The sequence below is a fragment of the Pangasianodon hypophthalmus genome, chromosome 20 (genome assembly GCF_027358585.1).
Source record: "Pangasianodon hypophthalmus isolate fPanHyp1 chromosome 20, fPanHyp1.pri, whole genome shotgun sequence".
NCBI classification, from domain to species: domain Eukaryota; kingdom Metazoa; phylum Chordata; class Actinopteri; order Siluriformes; family Pangasiidae; genus Pangasianodon; species Pangasianodon hypophthalmus.
Genome location: NC_069729.1, coordinates 16895736 through 16922590, shown reverse-complemented (window position 1 = coordinate 16922590; position 26855 = coordinate 16895736). Strand labels below are relative to the sequence as shown.

The 26855-nt window shown below is 38.4% G+C and overlaps 1 protein-coding gene across 2 annotated transcripts in view; it reads left to right on the top strand.

Annotated features, from left to right (window-relative positions):
* dennd6aa (DENN/MADD domain containing 6Aa) overlaps window positions 1-26841 on the top strand; it is a 28868-nt gene extending 2027 nt beyond the window's left edge. Inside the window, exons 3-21 of one of the 2 annotated variants that reach the window (XM_034314320.2) lie at window positions 1807-1845; window positions 2170-2212; window positions 10306-10418; window positions 10589-10669; window positions 13766-13871; window positions 15169-15248; window positions 15335-15394; window positions 15486-15541; window positions 18238-18360; window positions 19237-19332; window positions 19936-20030; window positions 21160-21225; window positions 21335-21399; window positions 21508-21597; window positions 22512-22565; window positions 23278-23387; window positions 24083-24185; window positions 24278-24352; window positions 24491-26841. In XM_034314320.2, the coding sequence (XP_034170211.1) occupies window positions 1807-1845; window positions 2170-2212; window positions 10306-10418; window positions 10589-10669; window positions 13766-13871; window positions 15169-15248; window positions 15335-15394; window positions 15486-15541; window positions 18238-18360; window positions 19237-19332; window positions 19936-20030; window positions 21160-21225; window positions 21335-21399; window positions 21508-21597; window positions 22512-22565; window positions 23278-23387; window positions 24083-24185; window positions 24278-24352; window positions 24491-24622 (1587 nt within the window). In that variant the 3' untranslated portion in view covers window positions 24623-26841. The remainder of the gene's footprint in view (window positions 1-1806; window positions 1846-2169; window positions 2213-10305; window positions 10419-10588; window positions 10670-13765; window positions 13872-15168; window positions 15249-15334; window positions 15395-15485; window positions 15542-18237; window positions 18361-19236; window positions 19333-19935; window positions 20031-21159; window positions 21226-21334; window positions 21400-21507; window positions 21598-22511; window positions 22566-23277; window positions 23388-24082; window positions 24186-24277; window positions 24353-24490) is intronic. The other variant, XM_026932708.3, reaches the window with a different exon arrangement.
* The last annotated feature ends 14 nt before the right edge of the window (window positions 26842-26855 follow it).

The window sequence follows — 26855 nt, the reverse complement described above, 5'->3', positions numbered from 1 at the left end:
TCTTTCTGTCCTTCTACATGTCTTTCTGTCTGTCTGTCTTTCCACTGGTCTGTGTCTTTGATTATCTTTTTGACTGTCTTTCTATCTGTCTCTCAATCTGTCTATCTCTTTACATGTTGTTTCTCTTTGTGTCTGTCTGTCTTTTTAAGATTATCTTTAACTCTCTGTCTCTTTGTCCCTCTGTCTCTTTGTCCCTCTGTCTCTTTGTCCCTCTGTCTCTTTTTCTGTTTGTTTGTCTATCTTTCTATCTATCTTTCTGTTTATCTTTGTGTTCATCAGTCCATCTCTTTCTTTGATTATATTTGTGACTGTCGTTTTGTCTATCTCTCTGTCTGTTTATCTGTTTCCATGTCTCTCTTTGTGCCTATCTGTCTTTTTAAGATTGTCTTTGGCTCTCTTTCTGTATATCTCTCTGTCTGTTTATATGTTTGTCTGTCTTTTGGTCTGTCTTTCTGTTTATCTTTATGTTCATCAGTCCATCTCTTTCTTTGATTATATTTGTGCCTGTCTCTCTGTCTATCTCTGTCTCTCTTTGGGTCTGTCTATGCATGATCATCTACCTGTCTGTCTTTCTCTCTGTTTGTTTTTCTTTCTATCTGTCTGTCTATCTGCGTGTGTCTGTCTGTCTATCTGTTTATGTGTTAGTGTATTTTTCTGTCTTTCTATCTATCGCTGGATATCATTGGCTGTTGGAAGATCTGTGTCTGTCTCTCTATGTCTGTTTATATGTTTATCTTTCTTTGTGTCCGTCTTTCTATCTGCCCATTTCTCTGTCTGTGTGTCAGTCAGCATTATTCTGAATGTTCCTCCTCTTCCTCACCGCACCTGCTCCAGCTCAGTGTAACTCTCTCCATCACTTGGCTGGTTCAGGTTTGATGTGTGGACGGTAAACTCGTCCTGTGTTAATGTGGAACGAATCTCTGTATGTCACAGATAAATAGCAGATGCGGGACTCGCTGCTACCGTGTCCATGTCCGTCTCTTCCATCTCTTGGCAAACAGCTAGCTGTAGATGTTTTCACACCTTTAGGCGGTTTCTTAGGCTGAGCTCGATGTCATTAAACATTTAGATTTAACATGTGATTAAGCTGCGTGTATTAGCTGTTAGGGTGTGTGATATCGCACTGTTCTTATGACTCACTGTTCTGAGAACATCATGTGTATCATCATTACTTTCACAACAGTGACAAAATGTAATTTATTTACTCACAATCCCAGGAAGTTAAATTGTTGTTATTGTAAAAGTCTGAATAAGTATTGTTCTTCACTTATTCATAACACATAGCACTGCTTTCTTCTTCTTCTTCTTCTTCTTGTTCTTCTTATTAATAATAACAAAATTCTCATCTATTTCTCAGTAACAAACATCACTGACTTAAAGAGAATGTGAGAGAATGACTGTTCGCATATGCTTAAACTTGCTTTGTGGACTCTCATTAAATGTAACTATAAACAGATAAAAAGTGTGCGTTGTTCTTTAATTCATAATAAAATGTGATGGCTGTCAAATTGCAGTGGTATAAGAGGAATAAATCATTTCGTGACAAGCTGTTTGTTATCAAAAAATAATCTACTTTAATAATCAATCAAACCTCCCCACTGTTGATCATTTTCCTAAAACAGCGCTTTAGTATTGCTGGATGTGTTGAATAAGCGGGCTAGTAGATTGGATTTGGACTGGCTTCAGAGATCATAGCGCTCTCTCACACTAAATATTGCCAGTTGTTGAGTGACAAATGTGATTTTTCAGATATTTTATGATGGACTAGGATTAGCTAATGAGTAATTTGTTGTCATTATTTTGTAGGTTATATACCCTCACCATTCAAAGCTGACAGAGAAAGAGGTAGGTGTTTGTTTGTTTGTTTGTCTGTTTATATGTTTGTCTGTCTCTGCCTTTCTGTCTCTCTCTTTGTTTGTCTGTCTCTCTGACTTTCTGTCTGTCTGTTTATATGTTTAACTTTGTGTGTTTATATTTTTGTTTGTTTGTTTGTCTGTTCGTTTATGTTTGTCTCTCTCTGCCTTTGTCTGTCTGTTTATATGTTTATCTTTTTCTGTTTATATGTTTATCGTTGTTTTTGTTTGTTTGTTTGTTTAGTGTATTGTATTTCTCTTGCCAGCAACCCTTTGCTAATTTTCCTGATTTTTTAAATTTTTTTTCCCATTTCAGAAAATGAGCATCTGCTACCTGTCATTTCCAGACTCTAACTCGGGTAAGCTGAACGCTTCTGCTCTGAGAAGTTGGCTTTATCGTCTCTGTAAGACATTAAAGTGTACTTATTAGTTGTTTCTACAGCTGGCTATTTTGTGCCACAAGTGTTATTTGTACGCTGATGCAGCTCACGTCTGTCTCTCTAGCTTACATCAAAGAGCGGAGTGTCCACCGTGCAAATTACACGCATGTTACACAGTCTGGACTGTAATTACGTTTATCACGTATGGGGATTGGTTGTTACAGTAACGAAGGTGGTGTCTCCGAGCAACAGAGTGGTGTTTCGGTACTGAACAAACCCGTGTTTTTGACTGAATCGGTTGAGTGAAAGACGTTTTTACACATACTTCCGTTTAAAAAAAAAATGGTCCCACGTTTCAATTATGATAAAGTAATTGTGTAAATAATAATAATAATAACGATTGTGTAAATACCGTGTACCATGAAACCGTGATATTTTCTGAGATGATTATCGTAATGTGAAACTCTCCTACCGATGGAACCCTAAAGTCAGCATAATAACAGTGTTGTGGCTCTTTAGTGGCACAGTGGAAGAGTGTTTGCTCTGTCATCTGGAGGTCGCAGGTTTTAATCCCGATGATGCCTAAGCCATTTGTGGCCTGGAGTCCAATTGGCCTCGCTCTCAGGGAGGGAAGGGTGGCATGCTGTCTCCCCCCTCTGTCAGGTGTGCACTGAATCAGTATTCTTTTCTTTTTTTTCTTTTTCAAACAAACAATTCATTTTCAGCAAATCAGCATTTCCAGTGTTCAACTGACCAGACAGCCAATCACCTTGCACTAGACAAAGCGACAAAGCTGAAAGACCGCACATTCACGGTCAAAAGAGGCACTTTGCAAAAGCCACATTATGACTTGTTTAGGACTCGAAACCTAAAGTTAAGGACTTGTAACTTGATGTGCACTTATCAGTCTTGACTTGGGACTTACTGGTTACTTGCGAAACAATGACTCGGTCCCATCTCTGAACCTCTGATACCAGAAAGTGTCTTGAGTTGCTTAGCCGAAAATCTTTTTTAAATGTGGCTTGGAAACCAATAAACAAACTGACTTTGTTTACTTACAGCAGTTATGATTTCTGCTTGTAACCAGACGTAAAGCAGTTCCACAGAACACATCGTTGCTGCGTGATCATTGCAGGGATTTATTGATTGCTATTCACAGAAGTGGATAAGTCAGTTTAAAGCAAGTGTTCCCTGAAGCACATCTCTGTCAGGCCCACTTTCCTCACTGCCATTTACACGAGCAGATTGACGAGTCCGCTGACAGCTGATTACAGGAAGTGGTTTTTTGGACAGAACTGTACGGATGTGAACCGAGCATCCTGAAATAATTCCTATAGGGACAAGTTTACTTCCTTCATGAGTGTATCCAGCAACGAGGCAACAAAACGGTTAAGAGAAAAAGCTTTCATCATGACTCTTCAAGTCTCTAAACCTGACCTGAGATGGTGTGTGTGGCGAGTTAGATCAGGAAGAAGGTGCAGCAAATTCAAATTATTACAGCTGAAGATGGAGGCAGTTATAAAGGTAAAGTTCTAATAATCATAGCCTGCACTATTTAACCGTTATGTTACACACTATAAATTAAAGTTCATTGTCGTCTTTTTGTCTCAAGGGCGTACAAACGTCTGCACTCATCTGCATCACAGCCAATAAATTAGTTTTATAAATCTTGATAAGAAATTATATTATACATTTCTATTAATCATTTCTTATCTTAGGCATTCCTGGTGTCAGAGTGTATTCATAATTAACACATCGTGAATGAATAATGAATCAGTTGTTTTTATTAATTAAAGCTATCTGATTAAAATGTGTGCCATTTTGAATTAAGTGTCAAATTATGAAATAAAAATATGATTATAAAAATAATCTAATATTAAAATGAATGATCTTCATCTCTTTTACAATTTTATGTGTTTAGAGTACTACTTCCTGAAAGTCATATAATCTGAACGCTCCTGGATGTTAGTGTTTGCGCAGTAGGAGTGTGTAATGAGCTCTTATTAATAGAGTAAACACACACACACACACACACGACTCAGTGTATCCTGGAGGCTCATTATGATCAGATATTGTGTAGCAGAGTGTCTGTGGCACTCCTCCATCTCTGCAATGTCACATCGATCAGAGCGTCGTCTTACTGAAATACGATAACCGAGCGTTCTTGTGCATGCCCTACTTCTTCTACACAGCTTTTTATGCTTGATGGAGAGAAACACAGAGCGGAACTGTGTGTGTGTGTGTGTGTGTGGACATTTTGCAGGCAGTTTGGATATAGGCCTTTTGCTTGTTAAGTGATGGCTCAGTGTAGTATTTCAAACCTAGCAAGCATACTCATATGGGGAGTAAACCCAGTTATCATTATAGCTTTACCACAGAGTTGGATTTAAAAAAAAAAAAAAAAAAAAAAAAAAGTGTGTGTTCAGATGATGACAGGATGGTGGATGGGTCTAGCTGTGCAGGAAAAACCCATCTGAGCCAGTTAGCCTGTAATCTAATAATCTAAATAAAGTGAACTAGCATAATTTAATAATTCAGTTGCAATGACGAGCCTTCACTGATCCACGGAAAGAACACTTTATTGTACTTACATGTTCGTTTTACATTTTCTGAAGGTGAAACTTTGTGTAAAATTCTCCATGACTAAAGAAAACTAAACATTCCTCCCAGAGTTGCCAGATTGTGTCTTACTCAGTATGACATTGGGTTATAAACATACCTTTTTGCTCATGGCTATAATGCTGCATTCAATTTACTTCTGAATTGGGTAAAAAAAAAAAAAAAAAAGTCTGCGCATGGAATTACTCCATTTTCAACATCTTGCTGCGTTCACTACAACTGGGAATTCAGAATTTTCCAACTCAGAACCACCTCCTTCCCGCATTAGAGCGTTAACGCGAAGTCAGCCATCTGAAGCCGGAAATGAAATGAACATACTCACACAGTCTTCTGTAGCGCTCTAAAAAAAAAACCTGGGATTAAAGAGTTGTTTGGCTAGTACTTGATTTATTTTTAAAGTGGCTGTGATAATTCACTGAAAAAATTACATGAAAGAGCAGTTTGATCCAAAAAAAAAAAAAAAAAAAAATCCTTGCAGAAAGTAAATTAACATTTCAGTGTTCATGGTATTTAATGATTTCAAATATAAACAGAAACTCCAAAGCCAGTTTAAAAACCATAAATTGCACTGTTGTTTCTGTTTCCTATATTTCACGATGAGCCGCCATGTTGAAGTGATGTCATGGAATCTCAGCTCGGAGAAGTCGGAGCTCTCAAAAATCTTCTGACCTTCTGAGTAGGAATTACTAGTTGGAGAGGCGTTTAGGCAGATCTTTTCTACATGAAAGTCAGCCACTTCCTCATTCCCACTTGGTCTTTTGTTAGCGACAAGCTAGCCTGCTAACTGTGATAAGTGTTATATATTTTCCTCCTCGTTACAGTGATCTGTAGTGTCAGTGTTATAGATTTAACAAGTGAATATATCTGTATGTTGATTGATCAAAAACAAATACATGTATTTACGCAGTATAACTCTTTTATACTAAGAAATCATGTTGATTTGACATCACTTGCTGAACTCGAGGTTGAGGAGACAGTCACACGTTCTTGAGTAGGAATTCCAAGTTGAGGAGGCGTTTTCTTTGGTTGCTTTGGAGTCATGACCTTTATTTGAATGCAGCATAATTTAGTTATGATGAAATTTTAATGCAGTTTGAGATGGTTAGTATGTAATTGGGAAGGATTTACACTGATTGGACACGAAACAGGCAATTAAATCTTACAGTTAGTGTTAGTCAGTTAGTTAGTCAAAAAAAAAAAAAAACCTCACGCTGCCTCCAAAGCAAAATGTCCCTCATCTTCTGGATCTTTCATATTAGTAAACGTAAGGTTAGAGTTTTCAAAGATCATGACAAGAATCACAGCAATGGTTATGATGCTTATGGAGGATTACGGTCTGTCCAACATTTTTAGCTCTGATGAGAAAGGGTGGCAGCCAAAATGTAGCCTACAGCATATGGTCTAATAGAGTATACGATTTGTTTGCTTTTATTCACAATTAATTCTAATATTTTTATAAAGAGGAAAAGGTTTGAAAATTGATTGTTTGATGTGCGTTACGTGCCAGGCTTTGTATTAGCTTTAGTAACAGATTAGCAGTGCAAGCTAAGTGTACTAGCTTCAAGCACTCTCCAGAAACACTAGTGAACTCTGTTATGTGTGTGTGTTTATATGAATGACAGGATAAGATGAAACCAGTTATAAGATCTTCTACCATTTTTTTGAGTCGAGCGGTAAATGGGAAGTAAAGTTGTGAGAGGGGAAATGAAAAAACAGTGTACCACACCAGCCATGCCATTGGTCCGAGGAACCATTCGAGTCAATTGTTTGGATTTGTGGCTTTACCATTCAGACCAAATCTGGTCTCAAAAAACTCGCATGTTGCTTTACTGAAATTGAGGATGAATGGATACTCGTCCCTCCTGAACTTCTGCCTGTTTAGTGAAATGATAGTGAAATGGACTTAACTGGGATTATTGGTCAGGAATCTATACAACGTAGCCCATAATACTGAAGTAAAAGGAAGAATCCAAACAGTAAACAAAAATTATTTACAACAAAAAAGTGAAAGCTGTGATTAAGTAGGTATTTCCCCTGATAATGGAAAACCCCTAAATTAGTTCTAGTGCCACAATTTGGCATCAGAAGTCACCGAATTAGTTGAACAGAGTACAGAGTTGTGCAATTAAAGTGTCATGTCAGTGTATTGTCAGTATAAATGCACTTGTTCCTTGAAAGGGACTGGAAGTACGTAACTAAACAGACAGCATCATGAACAAAATGAGTCCAGGACAAAGTGCTGGAAAAGTACCAATCAGGGTTTGTTTAATAAAAACTTTCTGAATTGCTTTCTCATTTCAGTTGAGATCAAACCGCAGAACCAAACAATCTCCGGCCGGTCGTTGTGGTCCACACCTGAGCGTTATTGCTGCATCGTTCAAACACATTAAACACTGCGAACATGAATGTACCGTACATCAGTGTAGTAGGAAAGTTGACCAAGCAGGGAACGATTGTCTCATCTGTGAAGTGCCTGGGATGTGGGATGGCGGTCTGTGTGGGCCTGGAAGGACATGCTGAAGCACGCTGGCTCTGACACTGGCATGCCGTGGGTGAGGCGGCACACTTACTGTATATACATGGAAATGTTTGCGTAATGTGGGTGGCCGTGCTGTCCAAGTTTCCCCGCGATTAGGTTTGTTCGCGTGACTCTCCGTACAGCAGGGACACATTGCCCTTACTCACTTTCCATGAGAGACTCGAGAGGGACAGTGAGAGTGCAGACAGAAGTGAAGCAGTTATTCTGATGTCTTCAAGGCATCAGCAGTGTTTTATAGTGGATGAAGGTTTTTTTTTTTTCATACCCAAATATTAATAATAGTTTGGGATTATTATAATGTTCAGCTGCTAAAAGATGTTTGCTTAAGTAATGGCAAATTCACTTCCGAGCACTGCCAGCTATTTATTTTTTGGAAGGAATTTTATATTGAATGAATAAACAAAATAGGAAAAAAAAGATGGCTCTGAGGCTATGTGCTCAGTTTAAATCCTGTGTGTCAAGGTAATTTTGTACTCAGCTCAATCTTTACGATTGCTCCGACTTGTGGTTTCTCTTCCAACAGTGAACTCTCTTTTTCAGTTGCTTTCCGTTTCTCTTGGAAAAAACCTGGGTGTGTATTCCCTGTGTGTGAAATGCTCAAAAAAAGAATGGCCCGAGGATTGTATATGTATTAAATGATATAACTGGATGGGATTTACTTAAAAAATAATCTGCATTCAGTGGGATTGGTCTATTTATAAGCATTGCTGAAGTGCTGATTTTTATAGACCCTGCTTTTAGAGTTAACTAGAAAGATGAGGTAATCCAGCCGTCACACCCCGTAAGCAGGCCCACTAATTTACACCACATGCGCACACACAAGCCCACTGGCCACTGTTTGACCTCTCGGAACAGAGCCGCACACAGTCGGAAGGTCACTCCCCGACCCACAGCTCAGAATCAGAATAAGCCTTTCTCTAACATCTCCACCCAAGGAATGCCGAGTGCTGACGTAGGCCCAGGTTCGTTTGTTTAGTGTTCACCGTCGCCAAAACACATCCTGCTCCAATAGAAGCTTGATGATCTCCGGGGCTGGAATGTAGGGAGGGCAGGGCGCTAGTTCAAGCTAGTCTGATCTCCATAGTGCAGTCTGGCACGGCTATAAAGCTGACCTGGACAAACCTGAAGACTAGAAGCCTCAAATTTGCCAGTGTTAAAGTTAGTGTGAAGGGTGAGGAGTTACGTTTAGTGCACAGAATACACCTTTTTTGGCCAATCAGTTTTGAGCAGGAGGGAAAAAAGAAATGAAATCAATTCGATATTTTTAAAATAGTATTATTTATAATCTTTACATAGTTAAGGGCAAAAACACATTTAAATATAAGACGTAGCTGTTTCCCCACTTTGAACCTCACACTGTGTAGGTCACATTATTACGTCTAAAGTACCATAATGTTACACCCTATGTAGTGAGTATATATATTTAATAGGCAGCCATTTAGGATTGGGACCAACTGTTTGATCTGATTATAAGAAATGTAAAATATAACAAAATATCAGTCACTAACAAATAAAAACAAAGCTTACTATAACACAGGGGTTCCCAAATTTACAAATGTGGTCATGACAGAGACTCATCTCTACTTTTTTTTTTTCCATTCATTTATTTTATAAATTAATATTATAATATTAGAAATATCTAAGATGGATGTTGGTGTGAGAGTCACATTCAGACAAGGGTACGTGTTATTTTAGTCTTTTTTCAATACAGTGACACGCTGTGCTAGCCTAGTTCAGCAATAAAAATGGACACGTTTCCCCGTCCATCTACCTCTGCTAAATATACTAGCATTGTGTTTCGAATCTCATATCATGTACTATTCTAGACTGTTACTGAGTACTAATACTGACTGATTTTCCTGTTACAGTTAGTGTTTGAATTTGAAAAAGCTCTTACGTAGCCTTCAGACCCCCAAAATGTCTGTTTTCCATATTAGCCTTATGGATTTTTTAGATTAGTAAATTCTTTTGAATATAAGGTAAGAATTGTTGATTCGAGACACAGTTCATGACAAGAATCACGACGACAGCGGAAGGTTTCAAGAGGGACAGAGCTCGTCAGTGTGTTTAACATGACAGTGCGTGAAATCGCTAAACATGTTACCATGCGACTTGGAAACCTGAAGGACAGAGCTGTTTTGTCTCTGACATGACATCTATTCAATGTCGCTTTTAAATCTTTCGGATGTACATTTTTACGTAGGCGAGTGTGTGAACAATGCTGTTTGCGTCACCACTGCTTCCTGGTAAGTCAGTGCAAAGAATATTTCTTTGTATTTTAGTCACTTACATTACACATATGTATGTTAATAACATAAAATGTTCAAATATTACAGTAGTCCTATATGATACATCTGCAAGTAAAAAAATCATACAGTAGTCGAGGCTTGGGGTCACAGAAAATTCATGTCCATTTGGGGTTGCTTGCCTAAAAAAGTTTGGGAACCCTTGCTATAACACTATCGGTTACTATTGCTTGTTACTATGACAACCAATGTGGAAATAAGCACAAGAAGCACACAGATCCTGCTATTTGCTGTGAGCAAACTCTTTAAGATGATCATGAGGCTTTTGCTTTCATCGAGCGACGTGATTTGTGTCATTGTACATGTTTCTATCCAGACACAATTATACACTGTAGATATCAGCATATAAGGTATCAGATGACTTTAATATCTCTTGTAGGAACACAAACAAACGCAATGTACGAGAAAGCAATTTTTTTCCTTCTATCCTTGAGTTTATTCTAAACATTGTAAGCCATGCAGGATAATCTCTGTTATGACTGCTGTTTCACAGATAACTGCTTCTGATGTTTAAAAAAAAAGGAAAACTTGTTAAACATGCCTGAAGAATTCCAGAGCTGTTTATGACCGGATACTTTGTGTTTCCTTTTTCCTCTTTCCGCTCACAGGCTGTTTAGGGGACACACAGTTTTGCTTCCGTTTTCGGCAGGCGGCGGGCAGGAAGGCCTCGCTTGGATGTTTTCTGGACCACTTCGACAGAGACGCACCGGTTTGCCTCAAGGTTAGAAATCTTCATAAGAAAGAAATGCTTCAGCAAAAATAATACACTTATTTTACTTCTGCAGTAGTTTTATATGGATACATAAAGGCTGTTTGTTAGTGCATTAATATTAATGACTAAGAGCTCTAACAGTATAATAATTACAGAATGCAACCTTTTTTGCCTTTTAGAAAGACCCGGGGCATTTCTACGGTTATGTCTATTTCAGACAAGTTCGGGACAAAACGCTGAAGAGGGGCTACTTTCAGAAGGTGAGCTAAAGACATCTAAGAGCCTTTTGTAGTGCCGTCACAGAGTACACTGACTTACAGACAATAGGGTCTACTGTATATGATACAACTATTTATTAAATGTAACGAATAAAATAGCACATGGACTGTGAGGTTATAGGAAAATAATCAACGACAAGGTGTTGTGATGCAGTCTGACCCGAAGCGGAGTTACTTGCACCCCCCCAAAGTTGATTATTTTTCAATAACCGGATGTCCCGAAGTCTTTTATTCTGCTTATACCACAGCAAATTGCCATTGCTAGCAATTTTTATTAATTAAGGAACATTGTGTCTGTCTTCGTTACATTTAATGTTGCAGCATGTCTGCAAAACAAGTTAGTTCCTGCTATTGCTTATGTTATAGCAGCTATAAACTGTTGTTCCTTCACTGGCATCTCTTTTTCTCTGTCTCCTGAAGTTAATAAAAGGGGGAAAAAAAACTGCTTGTCAGTCCAAAGACTTATACTGACACTGGAGACTCCTTCCATAAATGCAAAAATAAGAATAAACGTCTTGTTTATCAGTGATTAAGTTCACCATATCGACAATTATACGTTTTTTTTTTTTCTTTGTTACATAATGTGGCATACAAATTTCTACAAACGAGTCGTTATTATAGAAATGATAACGTATTCGAATGAGTGAATCAACACCTTCTGACCAATCAGATTTGAGAATTCCAATTCGCTGTTGTATAAACGTGTATTATACACTTTCATATAGCTGGTATAAAAATGTAGGTCAGAGAACACTTTACTATACCTTCCCACACTTAGCAAATCTAAAGACATTTCACAACTGAAATCCTGATGCCTGACTTGACTTTTAAAAATCAGGATGTACAAGACGGAAGATTGTAGCAGCCTACTTTTGATTAACTTTAAAATATGATGTATGTCAGAGAACAGATGTGTGCTGTGAAAGATGTTGAATATTTCGAACAGAACAGTTGCAAGGTGCTTAGACACTCGAGGGTCTGAATCAAATTCCAAATAAGACATGATTAAACACATGATCCTACGATTGAGTTTTCACACCCTTTCACATAAAGAATTATTTGTAAAAGTGTGTTTTTATATATATATATATATATATATATATATATATATATATATATATATATATATATATATATATATATATAGTATAATATTATTATATTATAGTGTATATATGTAGTATATATAATAATTATTATTATTACTCTTTTACAAACAAGAAATTACATCACTTAGTGTGTTCGGTTTCACAGATGTTACTTCATTATCACAAATAATGAAAATGGTCAAATAGTGCGACGTACTAATAGTGAAAATATCAGCCTGGATGTGATGTAGCATTCTTTAAATGACATGTAGATCCACCATTTGCCTTTATACCTGACTCTTACGTTTTGGATTGTTGTCTTGTTACAGGGTAAGTAAACCCACATTTCATTTTCAGCTTCTTGAAATTGTCCTTTATTCTATTTAAACAAATATATGGGTTTGCAAACTTACTTTCAATTGTATATGCTCATGTAGCTTACACCAAAGTATTAAGATAGACAGAATACCTCTTTAAATTGATCTTGATTCATCAGGCACGTCCCCCACACCCCAGTCTTTACCTACTCCGTCCTTCCTATAATCCTTTGGGTCTTTTTTCCCTTATTAAGCTTGTGTATCAAAATAGGCTTTTTGACGATTTTCCCAGTCAAACCCTTGAGAATCCAGTTCTCCAGCCTGAAGCCAAGATCCACAGCGCATGTGCAGTGTAGAACAAATCTCAACATCTCGCACAAGCACCATGTCGCTGCTTCTCATCACTGTCAGTCATATTAATTAAGACAACCTGGGGTAGGAGCGCTTCTAATCTACTGCTAATCAAAGTCATTCACATCCTGAAAATAGAAACACAGAGGCACGAGGGAGCACTCAGGTTCTCGGAGTACTTGAATCTGTTTCTCCTTTCAGTCATATGAGTCACTCTTGTGGTACAATAGTAATTAGCTTTCACACTACGAGAGCTCGGCAGCAGTGCAAGTGGTTATTATGTAACCTGTGAGCTCGGTGGTTCACAGTAAAAGAATCTGTAACCACTGGAATCCTCACAAAGGTTCTCATGGAACATGGCTTCACAAGAGCCTGCTTTATTCCACAAATTATATAGGACAGAAGACTCACCTGTCCCTGGTCTACAATAGGATTTGCGGTTTGGAACAATTTATTTAGCTGTTTTTATGTTGGTTGCTGCTGTGTGCTGCTAGCAATGAAGGTTTATGGCGAGTTTTATATTGAAGATGTAATACCTTTAATAGAGAGCGTGAAGATCTGAGCTGAATGTACAGAGCAACATCAGTGGGCGTGGGTGTTAAAAACAACTCGAGAGTAATGAGTAAAGCTGAAGTGTGCATGTCTCAGTGCTCAGTACTCGCAGAAGTGAAGTGCTCTCACATGTTACATCTTATCTGTAACTTCTGATCTGTGCTTCACGCTCGTGAATAATTTTGTGTCTCTCAGGTCACTGCATCTTGTGCTCACTGAGATCTCTGCACGTTCAAGTCAGCCGTCCTTGCTCCCTATTAAAGATACTGTGTAAACCCCATGAAGTGTTTTATCAGGTTACCTGATACCGGTATCTGTACTGACACATCACTATTCATAATATTTACATATTTAAGGGCAAAAAGTCTGTCAAATCACATGCTTCTAGATTATTTTTTTCCCCTTGAATCTCAAATCGTAGTTTCTTAGACATGTAGTTTGCGTTATGTAGGGTCTACAACACCATTATTTTATACCCAATGCGGTGAGTATATATAGTTAATAGGAAATCTTTTAGGATTCAGATAACTGTAAAAGAATTCTAAAATATAAGAAGTAAGAACTTAAAAACATGGCAAGACTTCACAAGACTCTGCTTTTTTGCCCAAGTTCTAGGTTGTCAGAAAAAATGTCTGATTTTTCCTCTACAACTGTTCCTAGTTTTGTTAATTGTTGGCAAAGTATAATTTTGGTTAGTATTCAGTGCACAGTATCAGGAATGTCCATTAATATTTTTCTTTTTGTGCATTTTGTGTGTTTGTGTTTGTCAGTCTCTGGTTCTCATCAGCAAGCTCCCTTATGTCACCTTCTTCCACTCGCTTCTGAAGCTCATTGCCCCTGAATATTTTGAGAAACAGGAGCCGTGTTTAGAAGCTGGTGAGTACAGCATGTTTGAGAGGTTTACGGAGAGCAGCCTCAACAGGACACTCAGCCTTCCTCAATTAGATCATTATTCTGCTCTACTAAGGCAATACTGCTCCGAGTGAAAGAGAAAAATGATATGATTTCTTGGCATCACGCCAAACAGGTATCTAGATATAGATATGAATTCATTAGCTCCAGTGAGTTTCCCTGGAAGTCCAGTTAACTAGGCTTAACTCAAATTTAACTCGATAGAATAGAAGACTTAAGAATGGCAGAATAAGTGAGTACTTGTCTTTCTTTCAATAATGTCTCGGGTGATGAATCTTCATGTTCGACAAAAAGGCAGAAAGTCTACGGCTAACATTTCGGATGTGAGCTGTGCTGTTCTCTCGTCGCCCAGAAATATGTTATTTGAGTTTGACTAATGTCATTTTCACGCGCTGAAATTTTTTAAAAGTGAGGCAGCTAGCCTTTAACAGTTTTTGTATTTGCAATCTAAGGATAAATTTTATTCCGATTTAAAATTTGTTTGGCAAATCTCTCCACTCATCATGTAAATTTCCCAACAAACCCCATAAAATAAATTCACATAAAACACAATACGTGTATTTGGCACGAAAGTACAGAATAGCACTTTCGACAATAACAATAACTTTTTAATCTTTTGCACAACATTTTTCCATTTATTACGTGTTTAAATATAACACACTTCAGTCGCTAAAAAGGCGTGATCATGAGTAGGGACTTTTGTACTGGGCGTATAAATTCACTGACGATGGACAGATTGAAGTGTATTCTAGGGACTATTACCACACAAATCCTCTTTCAGAGACAGATTCATCATTTCCTCAGGAATCTGAGTAATTGCTCATTTTCCTCAGTCTGTATTAATGGCCATGCTTGGAATACTTTTTCGTTAGCTGTCACTTTTAAACCTAGGGAATGAGAGTTCAGGGTGAACAAAACGTCATTGTTTCTTATCTTTGTTGTTGGTGGTGTTTTTTTTTTTTCGGTTTCGCTTTTTTCAGGTTTAATCAGATTTTCACTTTTTAAAACCAGAAATTTTTAGCTGTTGTGTTCAATCTTATGTTTATAGCCAGGTAGTCTGTGTATGTGATGTGCTCATGGCTTTTCCAGAAATAACAGAGATTTGGATTATTACATATTTATGGTGTCTGTGATTAAATAAATGTTATATTTATTATCAACAGCTTTAATTAGAAATCTGTCCTGCTCTCCACTGACAAATTAAACTGTGACTGTAATACAAAAGAAGATTATTTAAAAGCTTTATTTATTGGCTCTATAGCTTGCAATGATATTGACCGGTGGCCAACACCATGCCCAGGCAAGATCTTATCTCTCCCAATTATGGGTGTCATCATGAAGGTAACTGCCTCAGTCACTTTTATTTTCGTCTCTGATGACTTATTGTTGCGCAGGAATCCATTAACACTGCCATCTGTTTTTCTCAGCTGCGTATACCGACATGTTATGACAAGCCAGGCACCTCGCAGCTCGTGCAGTCCTCCTCGGTAAGATGAATGTCAGTGAAAACTGCATGTCATGATGTTACACTTGCGTGGAGTTCTCTGTGTGTTTAACTATGGACTGTTACATTTACAGAGCGACAGTCTTGTGTCTGTTGTACTTCCTACCATCCATGAAGTAGATCTGTTCAGGTAAAGCCCATATTTCTCCTCCATATGTATAAATCCACATGATTTGGGATGCATTTTTATACCTCATGATTCATATCTCAACACTACGTTCGTGTACTAGATTGTGTTATTGTTATGTAAGTGCTGTTGTGTTACACCACATTTCCTGTTTTCACAGTGATAATGATTATAATCACAAATAAGGGTTCGTGAGAAATTGCTGATGCTGCCATCTGGTGCTAGTTGTCGAAAGTACAGGTCCAGGAAGACTGCCGTGTCGCTCTTTCCATGACTGCGGTGTTTACACACTGCTTGTATCTGGTTGCTGTGACACCTCTGACTCAGAGAGAGAGCGAGAGAGAGCGAGAGAGAGCGAGAGACAGCGAGAGAGAGCGAGAGAGAGCGAGAGACAGCGAGAGAGAGCGAGAGAGGACTTGTTATACATGTCAGTTATACTGGATAACCTGCAGGTCGTGGTATTTATTAGCTGTTTTATAGGAAATTAAACTTCAACACGGTGCCTTTTAAAATCCTTAGAGAATATAAAAACACCAGACATTGCACACTTTTTTTGTGCAACTCATTACTATAAATTTTACACTGAACAACCGAAAATGAGGTTGCGATGCCTTCCTATTAGACAAACCGTACGGAACACATGCAAGTCAGTAAAGTATGATGTCCTGTTACTAGGACATGATGAAATTAAAACAAACATGGAGGTCTGGATAGTTGATTTAACAGCTGGAACCCAGTTTTACTCCTTCTCCACATGGTCATGGTATTATGAATTGACATCGTTCTGAGGCGATGTGAGGTTAAAACCCCATTAGAGAACAGTTAATGGAGCAAGAGTGTTTACCAAAGATGTAGCTCTTCGTTCTGAAGGCACCATCTTCCCTTTGAGCCTGTAGTGCGAGTTGACTCCACCCACCATCCCTCAAGAGACGAGGAAGACCTGCATCGAGTTTGTTTTTGTACCCAGGTGATGGAAAGAACTTCCCCTGACTGTCTTCAGATACTGAAACCTGTCTGCCCTTTTGCTTTATATACTTCCTGTAATTACTCGCTCTAATTTTTTACCAACACACTCGACTAGCATCACACATAAAGCACTGTGACTGGCCTGAAGTTTGATCAGCAGGGGAGGATTTACTCTGTCCTCCTCGCACATTTGAAATACCTGTGCCAGCTGTCACCTCAAAAAATCTGCACATGAGGGCAAACCTGCACGGACTCAGCCTAACTGTAAATCATCAGGATAGAAGTTACATAATATAACCCCAGCTTCATGAAGATCCTCTATCTAATCCAGTGCATTTCTCTCCTCTGGCATATAAAATAGATCTCTGTGTGAATCGTCATTGTAAATGTCCGCCATGATGGAGAGACAGATGCGAAGGCAGAAGGGCAGAAGTGGAGATGCACTCAGGTGGTCTGACTTCTTCTCCAAGGCTGACTTCCATCTGTTCGCTTCCTGCCGCATTGAGTCCTGAAAAAACTAGTGCAATCAGGAGAAACATGAAAAAAATAGCAACGATATACTGTATACACACTTTGTTCCCTGGACCAAAAAATGATTCCCATCCACCAACAGCAGTGCTTTATTGTACAAAGTCAATAGTATGTACACCATAACGAATGGAACTAGGTATAACATGGATGGCTTCTATAAAGTGGTCTTTAGAACCTGATACCATGTGCAAGATAATACCTGGTCTCTGTACATAATGCATTTATATATACTGTATACACACACACACACACACACACACACACACACATAGTACTCTGCAAAAGTCTTAGGCACCCTTTTTTTTAAGTACAAATTTTGTTATAGATTTTTATTTTATGATTTCTACATTATCGAGTCCTGTGATGGGTTGGCACCCTGTCCAGAGTGTCTCCTCGCCTTGTGCCCCGAGTTCCCTGGGATAGGCTCCAGGCTCCCCTGTGACCCTGTGTAGGATAAGCAGTATAGAGGATGGTTGGTTGGATGGACATTATCGAGTCAGTACAAAAACATTTCAGATTTCCAAACATTAGTTTTCCAGCAAAAAATGTTTGTATGGCAGTAAAGAAAGCGGCAGATTACATAAGAGACACTTTTCAGACAAAAAACATAATGAAGGCTGCTGGGTTTCGCTGCAGAAATAAGAAGCAAGTGTGACAGTCAAAGTCTCCAGAAGAACTGTGGCTGCTTCTGCAAGATGCTCAGTAACACTTACAGCTCATTTCCTTATAAAACTGCACACATTGTACCTGAGACTGAGATATTTTGGGTCGTCACACAAAATATTAACGTTTTTCCTTTGTTACTGTTTACTGCGCTTTACAGTATTTTTTCTTAATGTAGAAACATTTAATTTCGTGAAGGCATTTTTGCTCTACAGCATTTCTTTGCATGTGCCTAAGTACTGCGTGTGTGCGCTTGTGTGCGCGCGTCTGTGTGTGTGTGTGTGTGTGTGTGTATATTATTGTAATGTACTTGAAGTAATAACTTGCCTAAATATTGCAATGTATTTCTTTCATATCAGCCACCTCTAGCAAAATTGTGTGATGATGATGTAAAATGAATTTCATGAAAGCTTAGAAAAAAACAAAGATGCCAGGGTAAAGGCTTTCTACTCTGCAAAGGCTTGTGGTTTGTTTTTAAAGAAATCTTGGATGTGAGGAATGCATTTTATAGCCAGAATATTCCTGTGTTTGTGCTGTAGGTGTTTCTACCCCGTGTTCTTTCACATCCAGATGTTGTGGGAGCTCGTGCTGCTCGGGGAAGCACTCGTCGTAATGGCACCGTCGCCGGCTGAGTCATCAGACACAGTGCTGGCTTTAGTCAGGTGAGTTAAATCTGCATCGTAAAAGGTTCAGTCACTGCATTCTGCTCAATTAATAAAGCAGTTATTCATATTCAGTGGTGTCTTATGGGCTTGGATGCAGCACGATCATAAAGATGTGCAGTAAGCACTTAACAGAAGTCGGTATATTCAGTTAACAAGTATATTGCATTCTGTAAAATTATACCACAGTACTGTTCTCCGTTCTGATTGGTCAGAAAGTGTTGATTAATTTTTATAACTCTGATAGTAGTTCCAACTGCAAGGCAAATCACAGATTTACATTAATGCAGTCTAATATTTTAATACATTACCGTATCGTGGACACTTCATGTAAACAGATTAAATACATTGTGAAATTGCAGTTGACATGGTGATGTTTTCTGGGAGGAGGTGTTTATGTACATTTTTGGAAGGAGTCTCCAGTGTCAGTGCTCTGTCACTATTAAAGCTGTAACCTGAAGTTTCTACCATGAGAAAGCCTTCAGGACAGTAAAGTTTGCGCTTTCCGATTTCTCTGCAACATGACAAGCTGCTTTGTCTTAACGTTTTGTCTTAACGTTGTGGAACGTCCATCAAATGACTTACTTCCTGTTCTCACCTGTCCTCTCTTTTTTTTTCTCACTCTTAAAGTTAAGTTATAAACAGATCATTATTAGAAATTATACATGGATTAAAAAAGCATGATGTGTCATTCATTAGTAATGTTTTTAAAATGTTAGAATTGGCAAATTGCTGAGGTCCAAAAAGTGTAATGAGTGCACCATTGTTCTCTTTGATTCATCCTCACTAATGTGTGTGTGTGTGTGTGTGTGTGTGTGTGTGTGTGTGTGTGTGTACATATTTTTGTGTTGTTTCTTGTTTTTTTATTCTTATTAGCTGTATCGCCCCGCTACGGTACTGCAGTGACTTCCGGCCCTACTTCACCATCCATGACAGCGAGTTCAAGGAGTACACGACTCGAACCCAAGCTCCGTAGGTGCCCCTTACCCTTCCTCACACCGTTGTCATACTTTCAAGGTTGCAGAAACTGAAGATTAGATCTAAACTGCAGAAACGATTTAGACCATGAGTTGTAGCTTGCTATTTATTTTCTAGATTTGATTACGTTTATCTGGTGTTATTGACGAAGCTGCAGTGTGTCCTGTCCTTGCGCTTAAGATCGACTCATTTAGTCTGGAACAGTCCTCCACTAACAATGAGACTTTGTCACTGTGATAGCAAGCCTTGTGACTGATATTAGAGTTAACTGAGTCAGTGCAACATTAACCTAGATAGTCTCTATTGACTATAGCCCCAACATTCCAGTCTATCAATATGTGGCCTTTTTGTTTTTTGATCATTTATACATGAAGGTATTAACTGATAGTAGATGTTGTATAGTAAAAAATGTAGACATTGCACCCAATGGTCTTTTTTAATCTGCCATTTTAAGCAATAAAACCTGATGGCTAAGATTGCATATATCTTTTGTTTAACATCTAACTCTAAAGTTATGCACAGTATATGTGTAGAATTGACAATAGACACACTATCACACTGCAGCTTTCACATAACACTTTGTGTTTTTGTTCTCAGGCCGTCTGTCATTTTGGGTGTAACAAATCCGTTCTTCGCCAAAACACTTCAGCACTGGCCTCACATCATCCGCATAGGGGACATGAAGCAAACAGGTAAACTGTTTCCGGGATGTTTTAAAAATTCACTCATCCCACTTTTCTCTGTTTTGATATAATACAGATATCAGAGCTGTGAGTAGTAGCAGACCTTGATACTGACATCCTGACATTAACCAGACCAACTCTGAGAGACACGGAGAGCTTCTGTGTTATGTTATGCATTAAAATTAATGATGTAGTTGGTTCAGTGTGCGTCGTGTTTGTCGATATCATACGTCAGTGGACTGGATTGGAATACATGTCAAATTCAATCAGGTTCCAATTCAGCTTGAGCAACGATACTCTGGATCTGATTAGTCAGTACCACTGACTCAGTTTCACTGGTTTTCGAGAGACAATCACTGGCACTTAAAGATGCTTTCACATGTGCAGCATTTAGTGTGTTTGAGTTGCTTGTTTTCTACCTTGGCGCGGTTATTTATCCAAGTGAGAACACAGTAAACACTGGTGAAGATAAAACTAAGCGATGTGAGAGTGTCTGAGCGAGGTGCTCTTTGTGCTGTTCCAGGTGAACTCTGGAGCACTTCATTTGCATTAAGAAAACAATTAAATTTTCTTTTTTTTTTGAGCTACTAAACTGACCCACAAGGCACAAACCAAGCCAAAGGAGAGAGCTGTATTGCTGTAGAAATGATGTGTACCGGAGTTTGAAACAACAAACAAAGCGAAAATAAGCACTGCATGTGGTGCAGAAAATGTTGTTTACATAATTGTCAAATTATTTATTGATCACTGCTTCTGTGTTTTCTCGACTTTTTGTGATTTCTGTGCACACTTCACAAAGCTCAACCATTTTTAGTTTCACTATTGTCCAGTTACACGTGAAAACAAGTAATGAATGCACTTGCAGTAAGCAGATGTTAAGGACCAGCATCCAAAAAATATCAAAAAGAAATATATGACCATGTGATCAGCTTAGAAAAGTTTACCATTGATTTAAAAAAAAAAACTGAGAAGAAGATACAATCTTTAATGAAATTAAATCAAATTGGGTAAAAACATATGGAAGCTTTTGTCTGTCATCTAGAATTTCTGAACTACACATATAACACTAACCCTTCAGAGGAAAAAAGTTTTTTTACTAGGCAATATCAGTAATCCCTGTATTTGAATCCTCCCCAAGCAGAAATGGCCAAACAGATGAAGGTGAAGAAATTAAAGAATCTGAAAACTCTGGATTCCAAACCAGGTGAATATGTGAACCACATTTCCGTTGTCAAAAATTAAACCATTTACTAATTAAAGTGCTATGACTTAAGTACTGCTAATTAAATGACGGTCTCATTTTGCTTGAACAGGTGTGTACACTGCGTACAAGCCTTTTCTGAATAAAGATGAAGACATCATTAAGCAGCTCCAGAAGGTTAGCAGACACCATCACAAACTTAAAGTCGCTTTGTCATTTACGCCTTGTTTGAGCTGCTCAAATATTGTTTCTACGCGTTTCACCTTTTTTTTTAATTATTCTCAGGGAGTTCAGCAGAAACGTCCATCCGAGGCCCAGAATGCCATTTTGAGGCGATACTTCTTGGAATTAACACAAAGCTTCATCATTCCCTTGGTGAGAATTTTCCGATGAAAATGAGATACATGAGATACCATGAGATACACAACAGTGTAGACGTGCACCACAGTGAAAAACGATCACATTTCCCGTGACACACAGTCTCTTCAAAATGCTCCTCATGCTGAATGAGCTCACAGATGCTCACGATTGGCTAGTGTCGCTGTGATTGACAGGAGAGCACAGCCTGTCTTGCTCTCTTGGACTCCCGGCTCCCATTTGAACTCGCAATCTGGATTAATCTTTAATTCATCTTTATTACTGATAATAATCTAAAGAGCAAGTTAGGCCAGTTAATTGTCTGTTACTAGCTAGGACTGGTATAAGGCGTTGTTATGGTTACTGTAGAACGTGGTGTGTGTGAAGGTGGGTGTGAAAGAGGACTCGGGAGACGGGTGGACTTTGACAAAGCCTCAGGCTCACATTATTTTTTTCCACTAGGGCTTTTCAGAATGCGTTCAACACTCAACAGAAAGCCCGCCTCATCTCCATCCACAACTGACACTCGACCACGCCCCCTCAGCATTTTTTGCTCTCTAGCTCTAGGCTCTCCAGCTAGCAGCAGTTCTGAGGGGGGAAAAAAAAAAAACATGAATGCGTCCTTAGAATGTTTATGCTCCTGCATAATAATCCTTACCAATGGAAGCCTTATGTCACATGGAAACAGTGGTGTGGTTTTTGCTGACTAGGCGTAGATTTCACTAGTTTTATTCAAAGACAGTTATCTGTAGGAAGAATGATGGGCATCTGTAGGACTTATGAGACAGGTGATGGGTCACATGGATAAGAATTGTGATGGTGATGATCTCACTTGGTAGTAGAAAGGCTTGGAAACTACTAACTGGGGGAAAACAATAAATACAAAAAGTATTCCTTACTAATCTCAGCGTGTGTACTCATTCATGTTGCAGGAGCGCTATGTGGCCAGCCTGATGCCTTTACAGAAAAGCATTTCTGCCTGGAAAGTATGTTTTTTTTTTTTGTTTTTTTTTTGTTTTTAAATATTCCTTCATGCTTAGCACTTTTTTTCATTTGGTTGCCATACATAGAGCGGGATCCAAATTCTGAGCTCACATTGAAAAGCTGGGATTTTTTTTTTTCAATTAAAATTGGAAATAAACACAAGGTTTTAGAATTTTGAAATATTTCAAGCAAAAAAACTAAATATCAATATCTTGAATATTTAATGTTCAAAATTCTGCACTCTCTAGGTACCTATTTAAATGGAAGCAAATGTGTGATATTGAGCATGTTAACTGCTTTGTATAAAAGGTCAGATTTTCCTCATGCCTAATCTGTTCTATTGAAGAGACTCCAATGATTTTGATCTAAAATGGATCATCAGGTTTTGCACAAATTAGTGGAGTCCATGCCAGCTCAGAGTGCACACTATCTTTAAAGCAAAAATGGAACATAGCAAATACTAAGAAACTCTGAAATTCATGTAAATATTTAAAATATTCTACTTTTCACTCAAGTTGTTGTCAATAATATAAATTGTAAAACAATTGAAAATTGTTGTATTAAATTAGAAAGTGCTCTCAGACTTTTGATCCCCGCTGTACATAAAATGTAGTTGGAGTTATTAGAAATGCTTCACTATTGTTTTAGCTTTCAATGTCCTTCTCTGCCTTTATCGCATGGTCATTCATTTTTTTTTTCCTTCTCACCTCTCAGAGTCCTCCTCAGCTCAAGCCGTTTGTACAGGAGGAGTTTATGAAGACTCTGGAAAAGGCTGGTCCTCAGCTCACATCTCGCCTCAAAGGAGACTGGATTGGTCTTTATAGGTATAGCACGTGTATTTAATTATTTAGTATACTTACAAGCGAGGTGAAAATTAATCCAGTGAATACACACAGCTGAGAGGTTCAGAGCACAGCTCTGGCTCTCTGGTAGAGCTTTTCCACTGACCCGAGTCCACTGCTGGAGCTTTTTTTTCCTGGTTCTCAGTTTCTGCGCCAAATGCGGCTAGTCTGCATCCGAAGGCGTTACGCATTAAGGGCTTTAGGGTGAACGTTGTCATTCTGTTGCCGTGACAACTCAAGTAATTAACACAACCACCATTAAAAATAAGTGCATTTTAAAGAAAAATAAGAATAAATAAATACCATACCCATATATCAGTTCTAACATATTCTTGCAACAAACTACGTGAGAGCTTCATTGTTGAAACTAACTCGGAATGAATTCTATCAATCATCATGAGTATACTTTTTTTATATGTTAATATCTCTTTACTGTGTGTAGATGCTGAATGATTAGCAAAGCATGTTCTTTTTATGAATTGTTATGAGACTTCCATATCTGATTATGTAAAGTATTGGCACTTGGTATAAATATTTGCTTCTCAAAAAGGTTTGATGATTCTCTTGAACTGGAACACTTAGTTCTTGACTAAAGTAAAGGACATGTGTGATGGTAAATTCAATAATGGAAGCATTCCTTTTGTTCTGAATCATTTTCTCCGTTATCTCCGCTGCAGGCAGTTCCTCAAGTCACCCAACTTCGACGGCTGGTTCAGAAACCGCAGGAAAGAGATGATGCAGAAGCTGGAGGCCCTGCATCTCGAAGCGCTTTGTGAAGAGGTTAGAACCAATCACAGTAAACATGCTTTGCTGAAATGTTCATGAAAAATTCTAAACAATTAACACTGAGCTTGTGGACGTCTTTATCCTAGGATCTGCAATTGCGAATTCAAAAACACACCGAAGTGGAGACAGTTGATCTTGTTCTCAAGCTGAAAGATAAACTGGTTGGTATTTATTTATTTATTTTTTTCTGAAATCTAGTTGATTTCTTGTATTCCTCTTTCATGTGTGTTGCATTTTCCACATCAGCCTTCATCATTACTTTGCATAATGTGCTTTATATTGTTCCCTCTGTTTTCCAGACGCAGGCTGAGCGAGAGCAGCTGCCGGTAAGAGCAGAGACACTGGCCAAACTTCAGTCCCACATTGACTCCATTATCCTCTCACTTCCAGAGGACCTTCAGGGCATCCTGCACAAACCAGCCACGCCCTGACCCCAAACACAAACTCTACCGCAGAAACAAGGACGAGTCGACTGAGCCGATCACGGTTTTGGGGTTTGGGGATTTAACACCAGAACTGCTCCATATAAGCTGTGAGCGCATGTTTTTTTGCAAGCGCAGTTACTCTTACAGATCAGAGGGGAGGGCCAAGCTGTGGGGCAATGCTGGCATTGCCGGAGCCCAGTAGAGCCAAAATCGGCCCGATGACGTTTGCTGCACTGTACGTGAAGAGAGGTGTTAGGAATGTGCTCATTCTTAATATCAATGACGCTTTGTCTCTCACTATGTGAGACTGACATCTTGTTTTTAAACATGACTGCCTGGACATTTTTGGAGATTAACCTAGTTGGACAGGAACCATACGGAATGAATCAAGGGTGATAAAATGAATATTTAATGCAGTGTGGGTTAGGTATGTTTTAGATATGGATTAACCCTAAGCCTGGACTAGAAAGGATTTCCAGTTCCCTATTGTCCAGTTCATATATCTGAAAGCTAGGAAATCTGTCCCGAAGTGAGAATACATACCAGGTAGGTATCAATACCAAGCCTGGAATGAAGAGACGTGGGTTTAACGAAGCTGATCATAATCATGATTAATACATAAAATAATTTCAGCCAGAATGAACAACACTAACAGAACACACCCACAGGACCCTTAATATGTTAATGAAGTAAAAGCGTGCTTCATTTTCTAAAGGGGAAATTTGACACCATTACATCAGGAGGTGCTGTGCAACATTTATGCCTTTTTATAATGCATCATCAATTAAAACGTTAAATATGTAACGTTAGTGCAAAGTCTTGCCTAAAAGAATAAAAACTGTAGCTTTTTTTCTGAATGATTGCAATCCCTAAGTAATTTCTTTTATAATAATTAATATCTTCAGAGCAAAAAAAGAAAGTCATCATTGCCTAGGGCACAGGTTCCTATCCCCCGTCCTGGAGTACCCTCTGTCCTGAACAGATTAGGACTCTAACACACCTGATTGAAATAATGATCTAATTATCAGCCCCCCTGAGTTGAAGTTGTGTTAGAGCACTAAAATGTGCAGGACAAGCGGTTCTCTAGGACCAGGGTTGGGAGCCTGTGGCCTAGGAAATCAATGTGTTTGGGGAAAGGGCGCCCTCTGGGGGTTAAGCTAGTTGTAAAATCATAGTAATGTCCTGCTGAGACTGCTGTACTGCTGTACTGTACATTTAGACGGATGGTTTCGTTCGGTCTTTACTTGTTTCCCCAAAACATGCAACGTGAATCTGATCTGTATGCCGAGTACTTACTACTCTAGCCTCATGAATCTTTTTCGCATCTGTATATCAGTCCCATTGATTGTGATCATATTGAAGTACCTGACAAGAAGTGCATGAAGTTCATCTTGAAGCTCCTGAGAGTCCTGCAAGCGTTCTTCTATCATGTGCCTTGTGATGTGATGAGGAGCGAAATGTAGAAACGACCAAAGATACTGTACTATTCGGGTTTTTTTGTTTGTTTGTTTGTTTGTTTTTTTTGTTTTGTTTTGTTTTGTTTTTTTAAGTGCAGAATCATTGACTGACACCTGAAGAAATGCTGTCACTGTTTTATGTTTTGTCACTTCTGAAGTGGTTGGGTGATGATAAACCTTGCTGAAGAACGAGGTTAGTTATTCTCTAACTCCGTCAACTGGTTTTCTAGGCTTGTAGATCCGACACTTTGTGGAAATGACTGTAGGCTTTTGGTCTGAGACAACACAATGGGCCATACGACTGAGCCGGTCATTAGCAGTTGGTGCAAACCTGTATAAACTTTGTTAGGCAACCACTTGTGTTTTATACATACAGAGGAGCTTATTTTAACATGCTTAAATTTTATATAAAGTAAATTGATATTCTCTTGTGCATAACACAAACACTTATTGAACAGTATTTTGTAAGACTGGTATTTTTGATCCTGATCATTTCTATAGGAAGTAAATGTACAGTTAGTTGGTTATGTAATAATAATGTCATAAAATGGGGATTATGACTCTGTAAACAGTGTATAGAGAAGCACAGATATAACACGTGTTTGCGCCAAGTTCAATATTTTGGCATTAATATTTTTTTTATTAAAGCCATAACCACTAATGATGTTCCATGCACATTGTGTAATGTTTCATACGCATTACCTGCCTCCATCATGAAGTTTTTTTTTGTTTTTGTTTTTTAACTTTAAATAAATATGCACAGTCAGACTGTTTGTGTGTTG